Source organism: Mirounga angustirostris, unplaced genomic scaffold, assembly GCF_029215605.1.
Source record: "Mirounga angustirostris isolate CCGP_5_RB_7025 unplaced genomic scaffold, mMirAng1.0.hap1 SCAF_10, whole genome shotgun sequence".
NCBI lineage: Eukaryota > Metazoa > Chordata > Mammalia > Carnivora > Phocidae > Mirounga > Mirounga angustirostris.
In genome coordinates this window covers 52,485,018-52,502,550 of record NW_026991718.1, presented here as the reverse complement: position 1 = coordinate 52,502,550, position 17,533 = coordinate 52,485,018, and the positions used below count along the sequence as shown (strand labels likewise).

Sequence of the window (17,533 nt, the reverse complement as noted above, 5' to 3'; positions counted from 1 at the left end):
TTAAGCAAACACTGGTGCAGATTTGCTGGCATATATGACACTGAGAACATCTGGCCTTTCTATTATCCTCTCACAAGCAAAAAATGATGTCGTGTAAACTGATCTTCAGGCCAATTATATGGTCTAAGTGTTATAGTGTTTGTGTTGGCTCTTCTGGTTCCAGGTTTTAAAAGCTTAATTTGTAGCCACACCCCTCCCTGAAGTCCTAATTGCATTTTACTGTAACTGACCCCAGGGATTTGTTTATGCCAAGTCTGCACCTTTCTTCAGGATGATAAATATGTGTAGATGCATCATCAGTCAACTGTGTGTGCAAAGCATGGTGGGAGGTCCTATAAGAATCGGTACAGGAGTTGTGTGCCACAGGAAGGTAGAGAAAGTGCGTAAGACAGAGGGCTCTGGGACAGCTCCAGTTACATGTTCAGTGCTACATTTTCCCCCTCTATACCAGCTTTGTTATGGAAGCCAGGTGTGGAGTGTGGAGGCTCTAGTCTGCAGCTCACTTTGAAGGCACTAAACTAGGAGTCAGAAAACCTGATACTCCCTCCAACTGGCCTTCCTACCCTGGACAAGGTCATTATTGTGTCTGAGCATCTGTTTCTCCATCTCGACTCAATTTCATTTACAAAATCCATGTGGCAGGCACTGTTCCAAGGCCTTCATCAACATTGATTAAGTTAATCCTCCTAATGACTCTAAGTGGCAGGCAGTATTATTACCCCCACCCCATGTCACAGAGTCGGGACATGGAGGAGACTGTGAGCTGGCCCCCCACCCCATCTTGGCTGCTCACTAAGAGCTCCGGGCTACTGCGCTCAGCTCCAGTGGGCTGGGGTATCTAGTGAACCATAGCCTAGTGCTCTGGAGCGGGAGACCCATGAGTGTACCCCTGGACTATTACTGACCACAGGAAAGGGGCTTCTTGCCTCTCTCCCTCCCCACCCCGCCCCATCCTTCTGTTGCTTTGGCCAAGAGGCCATGACGGCAGCTGGAGGGACTGACCTAAGGAGGTCTTTCTCCCACCTCACTCCCATCCCCCACCTCCACAGCTGACAGATAGATGTGAGAGAACATCTTTTATTCTGTGGATCCTTTCTTAAAGACATCTGGGGATCCTAATCTGGGTTATGAACGGATGTATTGGTAGAAGAAGGCTGGGAGATCCTGACTTTGTCTCTGGACAAGATAGCCTCTGGTAAAAATATTAGCATTAAGTATGTGAAATAAGTAAACAGGCTCTGAATTAGCATGCCTCCTCTCTCTACTGTGCGCCACCCCCCCCTTCCACCCAGGGAGGGAGCCATGGGATGGCTAGCCCTCAGGGAAGTCTGAAGCCATATGGGGCTTGGCCCCAGGCACCAGCAGCTCCATCTTCAGGACCAGAATTCTCCTTCATCTTCAGAGGAAATGAATCTTTTGAGTCTCTTTGTCTGACTTGGCATGTCTAGGAACAAAGGGCAGAATATGTAGTACAGTAAATCCCAACTCTGAGTTGTCCATTAAAGGAATTTATCACAGATGGTAATCATTAGGACTTTAACATTCTTGAAGGAAAGAGTTTTATCCAGAATTATAAATAAACTATTCCCAAGGCTGAGATTTATAGAGCTGTGTTAAAAAACAAAATTCAACTAAATAAAATTTAAAGATCTTACTGGCTTTATTCAATAATTCATGAATCAGGCTGCATCCCATCTAGCAAATAGAAAGGAGCTCTGAGGAGCTGTACAAAATGGGAGACTTTTATAAGCAGAAGGGGGCAGGGACAGGAAAGAGTGGGTTACCTCATCTTTCTGTGGGGTTGGAAGGGGCCTGTCAGGCAGATTACCTCACTAATGCTGACCAGGAAAGTCCAGACTGACAGGTTTAAGATTACTTTTCTGGGAAACTTTGAAACTGCAATTAGGTCAGGTATTGGGTCTTGATTTGCTGACATGGGCATTAGTACAGGTGACTCCATTTCAGGCCTGTTATCTCTCTTTTTATTCTTATGTTAATCCCCATACATTACATCATTAGTTTTAGATGTAGTGTTCCATGATTCATCGTTTGTACATAACACCCAGTGCTCCATGCAGAACGTGCGCTCCTCAATACCCACCACCAGGCTAACCCATCCTCCCACCCCCCTCCCCTCTAGAACCCTCAGTTTGTTTTTCAGAGTCCATCGTCTCTCATGGTTCGTCTACCCCTCCGACTTCCCCCCCCTTCATTCTTCCCCTCCCGCTACCTTCTTCTTCTTTTTTTTTCCTTAACATATATTGCATTATTTGTTTCAGAGGTACAGACAGATCTGTGATTCAACAGTCTTGCACAATTCACAGTGCTCACCAGAGCACATACCCTCCCCAGTGTCAGGAAACAAAATGAGGGTTGCTGGAGTGGGGGGGGGGGGTGGGTGGGAGGGATGGTGGCTGGGTGTCTCTCTTTTTCTAACAACTATAAAAGAAGGCTGCTTAGGGGGCGCCTGGGTGGCTCAGTCGGTTAAGCGTCTGCCTTCGGCTCAGGTCATGATCCTGGAGTTCTGGGATCAAGCCCCACATCAGGCTCCCTGCTCAGAGGGGAGTCTTGCTTCTCCCTCTCTCTCTGCCCCTTCCTTTGCCCCTCCCCCTGCTCCTTCTCTCTCTCCCTCCCTCTCTCAAATAAATTAATTAAATATTTAAAAAAAAAAAAAAAGAGGGCTGCTTGGACAACTGGGAACTTACAGCACCGGATTACAAAGTCAACCTAACCTGTGAAAGCTTTGCATTGATCTGGGAGTTCTGGGCAATGCCATGAGAAGATAGGAACTTATTTCCGCAGTTAGTGGGCCCCTAACAAGGTTAGGCCCTGCTTTAATCTCATGAAATGCACACTCAGAGGAATGGGGTGCTGGCATCTAAATATGGCCTTGTAATTCCTAAACCAATAGTGGAGCAGCAGAGTGCAAAACAAGGCTGCTGCCTTCCAGAAGTTTCTCATCTGGTCAGGGAGGCAAGGCATTCACCAATCAAACAACTACAGACTATAGTTTGCAGGCTTCTTTGTGTGGCATTGACTGTAGAGAACTCAGGGACAGAAGCAAAGGATACATGGAGGCTGGAGTCATCAGGGAAAGATGTATGGAGGGAAGAGACTGACAGGACTCGGATGAGTGGGGTGTGTGCATGTGAGGCAAGGTTGGCTCAGCCCTTTCAGCCCTTACTGTCTCCCACAAACATGCATGGCGTCCCTGCTATGACTCTCAGCCCAAGCCACGTCTCAAATCACACACTTGTATCTCCTACAGCTGATTGTGCCTTAAATTCCACAGACTCGCCCTCTTCATTCTCCCTCGGCCCCTTCCTCCAAAGGCCTGAAAAGGGAAATTCCAGCCTCTCTGGACATATCGCAGCCAGAGCAGATGCCATAGGATGGGCGTCCATCCTGGAGGGTGAAGCTGGGAAAAACCCACACACCAGCTCCAGCCCTGGTCTAAGATGAGCAGGAGAGGGGGAAAGGGACAGGGCAGCCTCAAAGGCATGCCCCCCACCCCGCCTCTTTGGGGGGGAGTTCTGCAGGCACCCAGGACACACAGTAGAGGGGACAACAAGGTGCCCTGCAGGTCCGGGAAATTTGGAGGGAGGCTAGGACCCCACAAGGGTGGTCCACACCCTGCCCAGGCAAGGCAGGAGGGTCTGATGCCAAAAGTGAAGAGAGCACAGGCACCGGAAGGAAAATGTCATCTGTTGGGGGGGCAGGGCCGGCAGGACTGACTCTGAAGAGCTGAGAGGTGACACCACAAAGGAGAGAGGGCTACGTAGGGCAGCCTGCAGATTCTGGACTTTCTAGAGACTGCTGTAGGGGCTCTAGGTATCTGCTCTGCATTGTCCAGTCAGGTCCCCAGGAAGGATGGGGGAAAAGCAGAATTCAGGGTAGATGTCTGCTTTGCAATTAAATGTCCCCACGTTGTATTTTCTTAAGAACCTAAGCGTGCCTGAGCAGGGGCAGCAGCATCTGGAAGAAGCGGGACTGCCCCAACCAGAGCAAGGGCAGGAGAAATTGTTCCTGACAGAGCTTCGGGGAAGGCAGGGCCATGGAGGGGGGCTGTATCGACTGGTATCTTGTTCACAGCAGGAGGGGGAGCTCCCTCCTTAAGTCACTACTCAGCACCAGCGGCTGAAGGGGGCAAAAGTTGCTGGGGAGAGGCAACCGCATGAATGCCTATGAGAATCACCCGAGTTTGCCACATTCGTGACAATGCAGATTACAGACTGACTCAGCTCGAATTACAGTACAGGAGAAGCTCATGGTGTTAACCTGCTCCTGCCTCCGGGAGGATCACTGAAATCAGCTGAAACAAGTTCTGTTTAAAAAATTTGGAGGGCCCCCCCCCCCCCCCCCCGCTTTAGAAGACACTAGAGTGTAGCAGGAAGAACAGAGGTTCTGGAGCCTATTTGGGATTTGAATCACCAACCCCACCTCTTACAGGTGTGTGGCCTTGGGAAAGAGATTTAATGTTTTTGAGCCTCAATTTCCCCATCTATGAAATAGGACATTTGATAACAGTTCCTGGCTGGCAAGGCTGTTGAGATGAAATTTGATGACCTCTGTAGACAGCTTGACCCCACACGTCCAGTTAAGGTCAGTCCCCTCCTCTCCCTCCTCTTTGAGAAAGAGCGTCCAGGAAAATGAATTTTAACAAATCATTTTACAACACGGTAAGCCCAGAAAAAAGGAAATGGGGAGTTTATTTGTTGTCAAGTTCTACCGTTTGCCAGGAGAGCACTGTCGTAAACATCATGTCTGCTTCCTACATATCTCTTTCAAGCTGCCCACTGCTCCCACCTGCCCTGCTGTAAACAGCCAACATCAGCTCACATTTCCTTCTCTCTGATTCTCTTACAGGGGCGCTGTATCAACTTCACCAGAGTCAAGAACAATCAGCCTGCCAAGTACCCCCTCAACAACGCCTACCACACCACCTCACCGCCTCCTGCCCCCATTTACACCCCCCCGCCTCCTGCTCCTCATTGCCCTCCCCCACCCCCCAGTGCTCCCACCCCTCCAATTCCATCCCCACCTTCCATCCTTCCCCCTCCTCCTCAAGCTCCACCTCCCAACAGGGCACCACCCCCCTCCCGACCTCCTCCTAGGCCTTCTGTCTAGAACCCAAAGTTCATGCTCTGGGCTCTTAGAAACTTTGGGGAGAAGGCTCCTCTGTGGTGTTAGAATAAGCCTTTCCAGTTAGGGGAGGCTTCTGCTTTGGAAATGAGTGGTGATAAAGCCCACTGACCTTCACACACACCTTAAAAATTGGTTTGTAATGTCAATACATCAACAATTGTGATCAGCAGAAAGAAATAGAAATTTTGAAATGCCTGAAAACAAATGATGAGGCACCTACAGTCGCAATTATAGCCAGCCATCACCTCTAGAAGGTTCCAGAGACAGTGAAACTGCTGAGATGCTCTTAAATGGGATTGTGTCTCATGGAGACCAATAAGAAAATCATTTCTCTGAGGGTGAAACGCAGAGTCGATGGATGAGAAATAACATTGCTGGGTTTCTAAATGTTGCCTTCCCTCCTCCACTCCATATCCATCACTTGGCCCTGGACCCTTGGCCTAGGAACCAAGGAATCCTCACCCAAGAAGGTGAAAACCCTTTGCCTACAACTTGGGGAAAAGCTTGGGGTCCCCATTGTGGCAAGAAACTCAACATCAGACAGGTTTCCAAAAGCATGTTCACCTGGGATTTGCAAAGGAGTAAAAACATATGCCTTACTTTCCTTTCAAATTCTCCCAGTTTCCAAGTGAGGAAGAGAGCAGGTGTTTACAGATGGAAAAAGGTATGTTGCCACGTTGCTGTGTAAGTGAAATCAGGTGTGTGCATTGACTGGCAAGTGCTGATGAGAGCATCAGACAGTTTCTAAAACCCACAGGCCACCAGCAGCTAGAGGTGGCTGGCTTTGGCCCGACATGGTCCACTAATCAACAGACAGTGGCACTGTTGAAAGCAACCTGTTAATGATTCATGTTAAAAATCCAGATTAGGCTTCAGTTTAAATCCCTTAAGAAGTATAAAGAAGTGACTGATCCCATTTTTCAGAGACAAACATGAGTTGATCTTCCCAAAATGGCATCTCTAGCACCTACCATACAATCCCACTGGTTTTTTTTCTTTCTTTCTTTCTTGGTAAAGTTGTATACTGGAGATTTCTAGGTAGAGTTGAGGGACAATGGTCCTAACATAATATGGAAACCATCTCCACGTTCTTTAATTAACCACAAAAAAAGCCACGTATGCGTAGATGCAAATGTATTTCTCCTTGGCTTTTCAACATACTCATAAATATAAGCTGTCAACCCAGGAGGAATATACTAGATGTTCTGCCTGAAACTCCCACCAGGCCTGGGATCCACCCCATTCCTCCAAGTCTTTCTGAATCTGTTGTCATCAGTAAGCCCTATCATCACTTTCTAAACATTGGGCTTCATCATCCCGCATGAAAACAGAGGGCCTCCTGCACCACCCTATTCAAAATTATCTTCCCCTCCAGTTTTCCACAGGTCTTAAAATTGCTCTCCCAAACTGCTCAAAGTCTTAAATTTTTTCTGGAACAAAGCAGAATATAAAATAAATATAACCTCAGTGCTTTGAGTTATGCTCTCCAAAGATCCTTCAAGAACCCATCAAGCCAGCCTGATTCTTGTACCTTACTTAGAACACAGACATTCCGTCAACACCAATTCCTGTAGCCATGGCAGACATTGCTCATCAATCCGTCAACACCAATTCTTGTAGCCATGGCAGACATTGCCCATCAATCACAGCACTATCCAAGGAGCCCAACAATTTCTTCACAATCCTCACATCACAACTTCAAAGAGCCACCATTCCTCAGTCAGAATTTGAGAGAGAGATGAGCCCTATTTTCCATCCCCACTTTAGAAAGCAGAAACAAATGGGAATTGATGGAGGAATGGGGAATCCTTGGGCATAAAAGGTACAGTCAGGGGAACATAGGTCTCAGCAGAGTGCCTTAGTCGGGGACCACAGGCACTAAATCTGCAGGGCCGATGCCAAACTGACACGTCTCTAAGTGTACCTCAGACCCAGCCCTTCTCCCAACCTGCCACTTCCAAATGCCCAGCCTTCTCACAGAGGTAAAATCAGAGATGGTTTCCAGGACTTTTGAAAGCAACCTCCCTTTGCCACCCCCTCAACCTGGTCTGTATTGTCTGTTCTTACAACATGAGGCTTCTTCTTTAGTATAGTCCCTCATGAAGCAGGGGCCGCAATGTCTCAGCTGCCTGCAGTGACGTTGCTGGACTCCAGCAAACCATTCCATAGGAGAATGGGTTCCCCGGGCTCACAGCATAGAGACGTTGAGCCCATGGCAACTGTTTTGACTGCTGGCAGTACAGAACAGTCCACCCCACACCACTGCCGCCTCACTCACTGCGGCCATAAGAAAGTTCAAGCCAAGATGCAGACATTGTACAAGATGGCGGGCACCATTCGGGATCTCAACAGCACATTAGTGAGAAGCCCGGTGCAGTTTCCACGATGTCTTGGTGAACTTTCGGATGAATAGGGAACTGCAAATATATGCTGATTTCCAAGAGGATTAGCAGGGTTTGTCCTTAAAAGGGACTCATCATGTCATCCCTAGTCATTTAGAATTACAGTTGAGAAGGTGAAACTTCTAGACTCTACGAATAAGGCAATAGTAGGCTAGTACAGACAAAATTCTTGGACTGGTTTATAAAATCTACCGGCACTTGTATCATTCCCTGTAAAAGGCAGCAGACATATGATCGTGATCAGGAAACTGCACAAAATTATTTTTTCAACCCCCATGTTATTGTCCTTGTGAAGTTTTTTTTTAATAAAAGCCAACTTTTTGTTGTATATATTCGTATTCCATGTGTTAGATGGAAGCATTTCCTATCCAGTGTGAATAAAAAGAACGGTTGTAGTAAATTATTATAAAGCCAATGATATTTCATGGCAGGTTATTCTACCAAGCTGTGCTTGTTGGTTTTTCCCAAGACTGTATTGCTTTTCTAAATGTACAAATAGTTACCAAAATGACGAGACCCCTGTTTGCACAGCATTAATAAGAACGTTGAGTTCCGTGGTCCTCTCCATTGAAGACCAGCTCACAAAGAGTTTCTGGCCTGGAGCTTTGCACATACTCCAGGGAGACTGTAAAAGTTCTCTCTTTGACCGAGATCAAGAACAGAGCAGGTCGGCAAATTAATTAATAGACTTGGATATCTGGCCATGGGTAACCTCATTGTAAGTATCACTATAACGGGCCGAGATGATTTTGATGTCTCATAAACACTTAGAGTCCAAACACTGTCAGATGAGAAAAATCCACCAAAGAACTAGAAAAGATAGTAATAATTATGACATAGTGAGCAAGTTTCAGCCCAATGCCAACTCAATAAAAACAATTAATGCTGTGTAAAATGGGTTGAATTAGCTTGCGAACTATATAAAGATATATGCAGTAAAAAGCCTGTTAATGCACACCAGATGGGAATGGGGTATTCTAGTCAATTGCCTTTTCTAGTTATCTGAGCTCTATTATATTATCATACTTGGATAACCAATTTAAAAGAATTAGAATATGATTTTTTAAATACACTTAACATTAAACTCTTCTTCTAGTCCTTTCTTCTTTCTGCAATAATTCAGAAGACAGTTATGGATCTTCAGTGAGTCATTGTTATAAAAAATCAGTTATCACTGTACCGTGCTATAGGAGACTGGGCTAACCCCGCACAATGACAAACTCTGGAAGTTGCTTTTTTAAAAAAATAATAAATTCCTAAAATCATCTCTTTTACTGGTTATTCGTCTCTTTGTTATGAAAATAAAGTGTAGATTGTTCAAGTGCTTAACATCTTGATGATAATAAAATGACTGTTGTTACGCAAATTAAATTGCATTTCTCAAATCATTATATTTCCCCTAAGCTCTTTACTGTCTTGATTACTGTCATTTTTTTCTTCAGCTGTCCAACATTCAAAATACTCTTTATTTCTAATAACAGTTTTAAAATTTAAAAGGTAATCCAAGCTAAATAAAAATATAAAGTAAAAAGTGGAGACAGAGAAGCACACAGAAAAAAATGTCCTGGATCAGCTAGGATTGTGGCTGGCTGCCTGTCACAAGATTTGTGGCCGTGACTGATTTGACTCACATAGCAAGGACTCCAGAGGTTTGCAGCTGCTTGGGGGGGCTATGTGTTGTAATGAGCACTGGGTATTATATAAGACTGATGAATCACAGACCTGTACCCCTGAAACAAATAATACATATGTTAATTATAATTGAATTTAAATTTTAAAAAATAAATAAATAAAACTGTAAAAATAAAGAAAGGAAAAGAAACCAGGCAGTGTTACAGATCATGTGAAAGCAAATACCCTTCCTTCTGTATACACCTCAAAATATTTTTATTACCTATGCAATTCTGACACAAATCATTTTATTCTTCTTAGCAGCTTCGATTCAGCTCCTCCATTTAAATTTTTTGTAGGTAACTGAGTGTCTCTTACTAGTTCCTGAGTCTGTTTTTTTTTTTTTCACAAGTCTCCATTAAGCGTTGAATGCATCTTAATTGGAATAAAACCAACTGCAAACAGAAACTCATGCCATGACTTTTTCCAAGATTGCAATAGTATTTACTTTTTAATAGCCTTTTGGGCACAGGCACATTTTTAAATTACATGCTTAATCATTAAATGGTTTTGAGATAACCGGCTAGCAATTTGGAAAGAAAAAGAAAACTTGAAGCCCTACCTCACTCCTTACACCAAAATTAACTTCAGCTGTATTTAAGTGTAACATAAAATAAGGCAAGTATTAGAAATGGAAAAAAATATTTATTCTATCATATGAAGAATTTTTAAATCCTACATATTGCTTATATTACCAACCAACTTTCTCATGAAATCACTTCAACAGAGTAACGCTCCAATGATTAACTTGCATTGATCAACGCTCCAATGCATTAACTTGCATTAACTTGAATAAACAAAGGAACCATTACAGACAGAAATAAGGTCATTGATCAGGTGCTGACTGTGACCTTGAGCAGGAGATCACTATATCCAATTTTCTGCCCTCAGATAAATGTGTTTCTCTGGAGTCTCACTTAGGTGTAGAACTACCAATACAACACTTTGGCCTTCTAAATACATTGCAAACAAGTGCTTACAATAACCAAGCATTGGGTACGGAGCTATAGAGTTGGCATGTGCAAAACAGATGGGTTTATTCTGATTACAATTGTATTGTGTTGGCTTGAACCACCATGTCTTCATCAAATTTATACCTAAACAAATTAGAAGCCTTATAATTCCACTAGGTATAATTGCCTCTCCTTTTTATTCAACATTCAAATGGTCAGTTATATAAATTCTTCCTTCTCTGCTAAAAGTGGGACCGTTTTAATTTCTGGAGTTTGAAACTGTGCAACATCTCCTTTATTTACTTCTAAATATCATTTCACAATGTACTTGTAAGGCAACAGCAACAGCTAACAAAATTCTGCCTAAGTCACTTGAGAGCTCAAAACAAAGTTCTGTTAAAAGATGTTCAATTAGCGGCTCCTGGGTGGCTCAGTTGATAAAGCATCTGACTCTTGGTTTCCGCTCAGGTCTTGATCTCAGGCTGCGATTGAGCCCCCCCACCCACGCCCACCCCTTTGGGCTCCCGTTCAGCGGGGAGTCTGCTGGATTCTCTCTCCCTTTCTGTCTCCCTCTACCCCTCCCCGCCCCATACACACACGAGCACTCTCTCTCTCTAAAATAAATCATAAATTTAAAAAGATGTTTAATTGTGCACATTCAGTAGCTTAACCGGCATCTTTAGTTACTAGTTGCTTATAAACATTAAAATAAATGCAACTCATAAAAGACATTTTCCTTTGTGTAGTGAAGTGGTTTGCATTCTTGCAAAACATTTTAAAAGTAAAGAAGTGTTGGGTATGAGTGCTAAGAGTCCAGAAAACATTCATTTTCTTCTGAAAGAGAAGTCATAAGACAAGAGACCTCTCAGCCACCCATCACTAGCCCCTTTCAAAAATGCATCCCCAAAAGCCGTGGAAAACTTAAAGCCATCTATCTTCACATTTTTTTAAACAATACAAGCACTTTGACATTCCCCTCCCTGTGAGCCGCACCCCAACTCTGCAGGAGACGGAGCGCCTGTCTTTTTGCTTAGTTTTACTCTTGAAAGTATTTACTGGACACCTTTAGATTCTGTAAGAAACTGACTGGAAATTAATGATAATCTGCATTTCCAACCAAGACCTTGTAGAAACAGATAAATATTCCACATGAATGCAAAAAGTGGTTCGTAGCTAAGGTGATGCAGAAGCTCTGACATGCATCTGAAATTGCAGTAACGGGCTTCTCCCCAGCTGGGGTGGATTCCAAAGGGGAAGCAGCCTCTGTCTCTGCCCCTGTGGCCCAGCGATTCAAAAGTCAGGCTCCGAAGGGTGAAAGCGAAGACAACAGGACATAAAGGAAGGTGAGAGGAGGGTTCAAGTCATCTCTTTAGGAAGATAAATTTTCTTTCCTGCTTCAAACAGGCATTTAAGTTTTTGCTACAAATATCCCTTTCTAATGCCTCAACTGACTGCCTTCTCTCCTCTTGGTGCAGACCTGGGTGTAGTGATCTTTAGGTGCTCACACAGACACGTGGTTAGTAACTGTGTAACACATGTTCAATTTCCGTGCTTTTGCTTCCTGTGTTTCAATAAGGCTGAACAGACTTTCAGACTCCTTTACATTTGTATCTCTTCCAATGATGTAATCACTGCTATGAGGAATAAGACCTGCAGAGGTCCAGGAGAATTTGATTCCCGCCCACCCCTTGCCGGACATTTCCATGGGCCGCCCCAAAGGTACCACAGCACATGCGCACTCTGAGCAGGCCCTACCCACTCCATCTGTTACCTGCTGAGACTTGGTTTTGATGCTTAGCTCAATGTTTTTATAGCCTATTCGATATTTGTTTTTAGGAGAGTCTTAAAAGATAAAAATAAAGATAATTATTAAGATAAAATTTTTAAAAGATAAATAATGATTATTTATTCTTAAACTGTTTATAAAAACAAGAAGTGATTCTGTCCAGCACTATGTCTAGGATATACTTTCTAACTTCTAATTAATAGTAACTGATAAATTATTTTTTAAAAATGCTTTTAATTGGGGCGCCTGGGTGGCTCAGTTGGTTAAGCAACTGCCTTCGGTCATGATCTTGGAGTCCCCCGGGATCGAGTCCCACATCCGGCTCCCTGCTAGGCAGGGAGTCTGCTTCTCCCTCTGACCCTCCTCCCTCTCATGCTCTCTGTCTCTCATTCTCTCTCTCTCAAATAAATAAATCTTTAAAAAAAAAAAGTTTTTAATTTCCTTAGCAAGTTAGGAATATGGGAAAAAAAAAAAAAGCTTCCTTAACCTGATAAAAGGTATCCAGCAAAAACCCACACAAACATCATACTTAATGTCGAAATATACAGAGCTGGCTCAAAAGCCACAAGGAGACTTCCTTGTGAACATGCGTACAAAGGGTGCAACTTGCCCTATAGTACCTTTAAGGTCACAAACAAAAGCTCATTAGACCCTCAAAAATATACAATACATAAATAAGTACAATTATAGCAATGCATCATGGGCAGGCACATGCGGAGAAACCAAAATGTTATATAACCACCAGCTGTCAATCAAAAATGTCTATCAAGGCCAAATTGACCTGTACACAAAGCAGGCTTGAAAGGATCCAGCTAGAGCTCCGCGGTGCTATTGTCACTCTTGAAAGTATAGTATACTTATCTACTCAGTAAACTCTATCTACCCGTTCTGGTCTCGGATCTCCAATTCTTTGGTGCGTCTGGGACAAGAACCGAGGACCATGTAACACTAGCAGTAGCCTCTTTAAAATAAAAAACAAGAAAGGATTCTAGCCATCACCATTCTTGTTCACCTTCGGTTCTAGTCAGCGCAATAACACAAACAAAATTACAAAGCAATTGTAAATTTCAGGAAGAAAAAAAGTTGTCATTATTTTCAGAGAGTATCACTGACTACCTAAAAATTCCATGAGAATCAACTTAAAACTTTTAGAACTAATAAAAGAGGCCAGTGAGTTGGCCAGGTACATCATCAGCACCATCAATAACCATCATGACCAGTCAGAAAACTATCCATTCATAATAGAAAAAAATATATAAAACTATACATGTTTATATTTTGAAAAAATATATAAATTATATGTAATCATATTATATACTTATATTTTTATATGTAAATTGTACATATAAATTCAAAAGAAATAAACCTACCAAAAAGATGTACAAAATCTATAGGAAGACAACTATAAAATTTTATGAACTCTCCTCAATAGATGGAGAGTGGTACTACATTCCTGAATGGGAAAACTTAATACTGAAAAGATATCGGTTCTCTCACAAATAATCTACAAATTCAAATGAAGGCCAATAAAAAAAAATCTAGCAAGATTTTTAAGTAATTTCAAATGCAGATTCTAAGTTTTAATTAGAAAAGGAAATGGATGGAGGGGGGGAGGCAAGATGGCGGAGGAGTAGGAGACCTGGATTTCGTCTCCTCTCAGGAATTCAGCTGGATAGGGATCAAACCATTCTGAACACCTACAAACTCAACAGGAGATTGAAGAAAGGAATAGCAACAACTCTCTCAACAGAAAAGCGACCACTTTCTGGAAGGTAGGACGTGCGGAGAAGTGAATCCGAGGCGATATTCGGGAGGATAGACGGCGGGGGAGGGGCCTCCGTGGGCCACGTCTGGCAAGTGATAGAGCCGCGGAGCACAAAATCGGAACTTTTAAAAGTCTGCTCCGCTGCGGGACCTCACTCTGGTGGCTAAGCGGGGGGTGGAACCCTCCGGGACAGTGTGGTCTCAGGACCCTCGGGGTCACAGAAAGACCGGGTGTGCCTGAGTGTGGCAGAGCTCCCAGGTAACGGAGCAGGGAAGCCGGCTGCAGAGGCGGAGCCCAGGCGCGGGTTCTCTGCTCGGGGTCGCCATAAACCGTGATCCGCGGCACAGTCGGGCCCCTGCTCCTCCAGCAGGGACCCAACAAGCGGCAGATCCGGGGAGACTCACCTTCCTCCCCCGGGAGGAGCCGCGCGGGAGTGCACCGCAGGGCTCTGCTGGGTTTGGAGACTCCACCCGGGGTCGTGAGCCAGAGATAGAAACGCGCGGTCACAGGCCGGGTGAGCACGGAGTGCGGCCGGAGACCGGGGAGACGGGAGTGACTGACGGCTTTTCTCTGGGGGCTCACTGAGGAGCGGGGCCCCAAGTTCTCGGCTCCTCCGGGGCGGAGATTGGGAGGCCGCCATTTTCACTCTCCGCCTCCAAAGCTGTACGGAAAGCTCGCAGGGAACAAAAGCCCCGGAGAGCAAACCCGAGCAGATTACTTAGCCGGGAGGGGGCAAGGGCGGGGCTATTCCGCCTCCGGCACAGACATTTGGAAACCACGGCAACAGGCCCCTCCCCAGAAGATGAGCGAGAACAGCCAGCCAAGACCAAGTTTACCGATCAATGAGAACGGCAGAACTCCAGCGCTAGGGGAATACTGCACATAGAATTCATGGCTTTTTTACCATGATTCTTTAGTCTTTCAAAGTTAATTTTTTTTTAACTGTCTTTTTTTCTTTTTGAATTTTTCCTTTTCCCTTTTTCTTTTTTTTTTTAGTTTTTTTTTTTTTTAAGATTTTATTTATTTATTTGACAGAGAGAGACAGCGAAAGAGGGAACACAAGCAGGGGGAGTGGGAGAGGGAGAAGCAGGCTTCCCGCTGAGCAGGGAGCCCAATGCGGGGCTCGATCCCAGGATGCTGGGATCATGACCTGAGCCGAAGGCAGACGCTTAACGACTGAGCCACCCAGGCGCGCCCTCTTTTCCCTTTTTCAACCAACTTCTTATCAATCCCTTTTTTTAAAAAACATTTTTACTTTTCATTTTTAAAGTCATATTCTATCCCTTCATAGTAGTTACCTGTATTTTTGGCATATATATATAAGTTGTTCTCTCTTTAAAATTTTGAGATAGTTTCTTCTAACAGATTAAAATATACCCTAAATTTCTAGTATATGGTTTTTTTCTACTCCCCTGCCTGATCACATCCTCTCCCTTTTTTTTTCTTTTTTCTCTTTTTTTTAAATCCTCTTCTTTCTTTTTTCAAACAACTTCTTATCAATTCCTTTTATAAAATTTTTTATAATTTCCATCTTTACAGTCATATTCCATCCCTTCATCATATCAACCCTTATTTTTGTACATATATAAGTTTTTCTTTCTTTAAAATTTTGGGAGGCACTTTCTTCTAAAAGACCAAAATACACCCCAAATCTAGTGTGTGGCACTGATCTATATACCAGCCTGATCATATTTGATCCCATTCTGGTTTTTTGTTGTTGTTGTTGTTTTGTTTTGTTTGTTTTTGTTTGTTTTTATCTTTATCTTTTTCTTTTTCTTTTTTTTTTCTTTTTCTTTTTTCTCTCTTTCTGTTTCTTTTTCCACTGCTTCAGGTCTTTTCTGATTTGTTTAGAGTATATTTTCTGGGGACGTTGTTACTCTGCTAGCATTTTGTTCTCGCATTAATCTATTCTCCTCTGCACAAAATGACAAGATGGAAAAAATCACCTCAACAAAAAGAACAAGAGGTAGTACCGACTGCCAGGGACCTACTCAATACAGACATTAGTACGATGTCAGATCTAGAGTTCAGAATCATCACTTTAAAGATACTAGCTGGGCTTGAAAAAAATATGGAAGTTATTAGAGAAACCCTTTCTGGAAAAGTAAAAGAACTAAAATCTAACCAAGTAGAAATCAAAAAGGCTATTAATGAGGTGCAATCAAAAATGGGGGTGCTAACTGCTAGGATAAATGAGGCAGAAGAGAGAATCAGTAATATAGAAGACCAAATGATGGAAAATAAAGAAGCTGAGAAAAAGAGAGATAAACAACTACTGGATCACGAGGGCAGAATTCGAGAGATAAGCGATACCATAAGATGAAACAACATTAGAATAATTGGGATCCCAGAAGAAGAAGAAAGAGAGAGGGGGGCAGAAGGTATAATGGAGCAAATTATAGCAGAGAACTTCCTTAATTTGGGGAAGGAAACAGGCATCAAAATCCAGGAAACACAGAAAACCCCTCTCAAAATCAATAAAAATAGGTCAACACCCCGACATCTAATAGTAAAACTTACGAGTCTCAGAGACAAAGAGAAAATCCTGAAAGCAGCTCGGGAGAAGAGATATGTAACCTACAATGGTAGAAACATTAGATTGGCAACAGACCTATCCACAGAGACCTGGCAGGCCAGAAAGGATTGGCAGGATATATTCAGAGCACTAAATGAGAAAAATATGCAGCCAAGAATACTATATCCAGCTAGGCTGTCATTGAAAATTGAAGGAGAGATAAAAAGCTTCCAGGACAAACAAAAACTAAAGGAATTTGCAAACACAAAACCAGCCCTACAAGAAATCTTGAAAGGGGTCCTCTAAGCAAAGAGAGACCCTAAAAGCAACATAGACCAGAAAGGAACACAGACAATATACGGTAACAGTCACCTTACAGGCAATACAATGGCACTAAATTCCTATCTTTCAATAGTTACCCTGAATGTAAATGGGCTAAATGCCCCAATCAAAAGACATAGGCTATCAAACTGGATTAAAAAACAAGACCCATCGATATGCTGTCTGCAAGAGACTCATTTTAGAACCAAAGACACCCCCAGATTGAAAGTGAGGGGGTGGAAAACCATTTACCATGCTAATGGACACCAAAAGAAAGCTGGGGTGGCAATCCTTATATCAGACAAATTAGATTTTAAACCAAAGACTGTAATAAGAGATGAGGAAGGACATTATATCCTACTTAAAGGGTCTATCCAACAAGAGGATCTAACAATTGTAAATATCTATGCCCCTAACATGGGAGCAGCCAATTATATAAGGCAATTAATAACAAAAGCAAAGAAACACATCGACAACAATACAATAATAGTGGGGGACTTTAACACCCCCCTCACTGAAATGGACAGATCGTCTAAGCAAAAGATCAACAAGGAAATAAAGACTTTAAATGACACCCTGGACCAAATGGACTTCACAGACATATTCAGAACATTCCATCCCAAAGCAACAGAATACACATTCTTCTCTAGTCCCCATGGAACATTCTCCAGAATAGATCACATCCTAGGTCATAAATCAGGTCTCAACCGGTACCAAAAGATTGGGATAATTCCCTGCCTATTTTCAGACCACAATGCTTTGAAACTAGAACTCAATCACAAGAGGAAAGTTGGAAAGAACTCATATACATGGAGGCTAAAGAGCATCCTACTGAAGAATGAATGGGTCAACCAGGAAATTAAAGAAAAATTAAAAAAATACATGGAAACCAATGAAAATGAAAACACAACTATTCAAAATCTTTGGGATGCAGCAAAGGCAGTCCTAAGAGGAAAGTATATAGCAATACAAGCC

The 17,533-nt window shown here is 43.1% G+C and overlaps 1 protein-coding gene across 2 annotated transcripts in view; it reads left to right on the top strand.

Moving 5' to 3' along the window:
• ANTXR1 (ANTXR cell adhesion molecule 1) overlaps positions 1-17,533 on the top strand; it is a 248,972-nt gene that overhangs the window by 208,703 nt on the left and 22,736 nt on the right. The window contains exon 18 of one of the 2 annotated variants that reach the window (XM_064572414.1): positions 4,867-8,814. The exons of the other annotated variant lie outside the window; for it this stretch is intronic. Within the exon in view, the coding sequence (XP_064428484.1) occupies positions 4,867-5,127 (261 nt within the window). The 3' untranslated portion in view covers positions 5,128-8,814. Of the gene's footprint in view, positions 1-4,866; positions 8,815-17,533 lie in introns of those variants that run through there. 2 annotated transcript variants of the gene reach the window in all.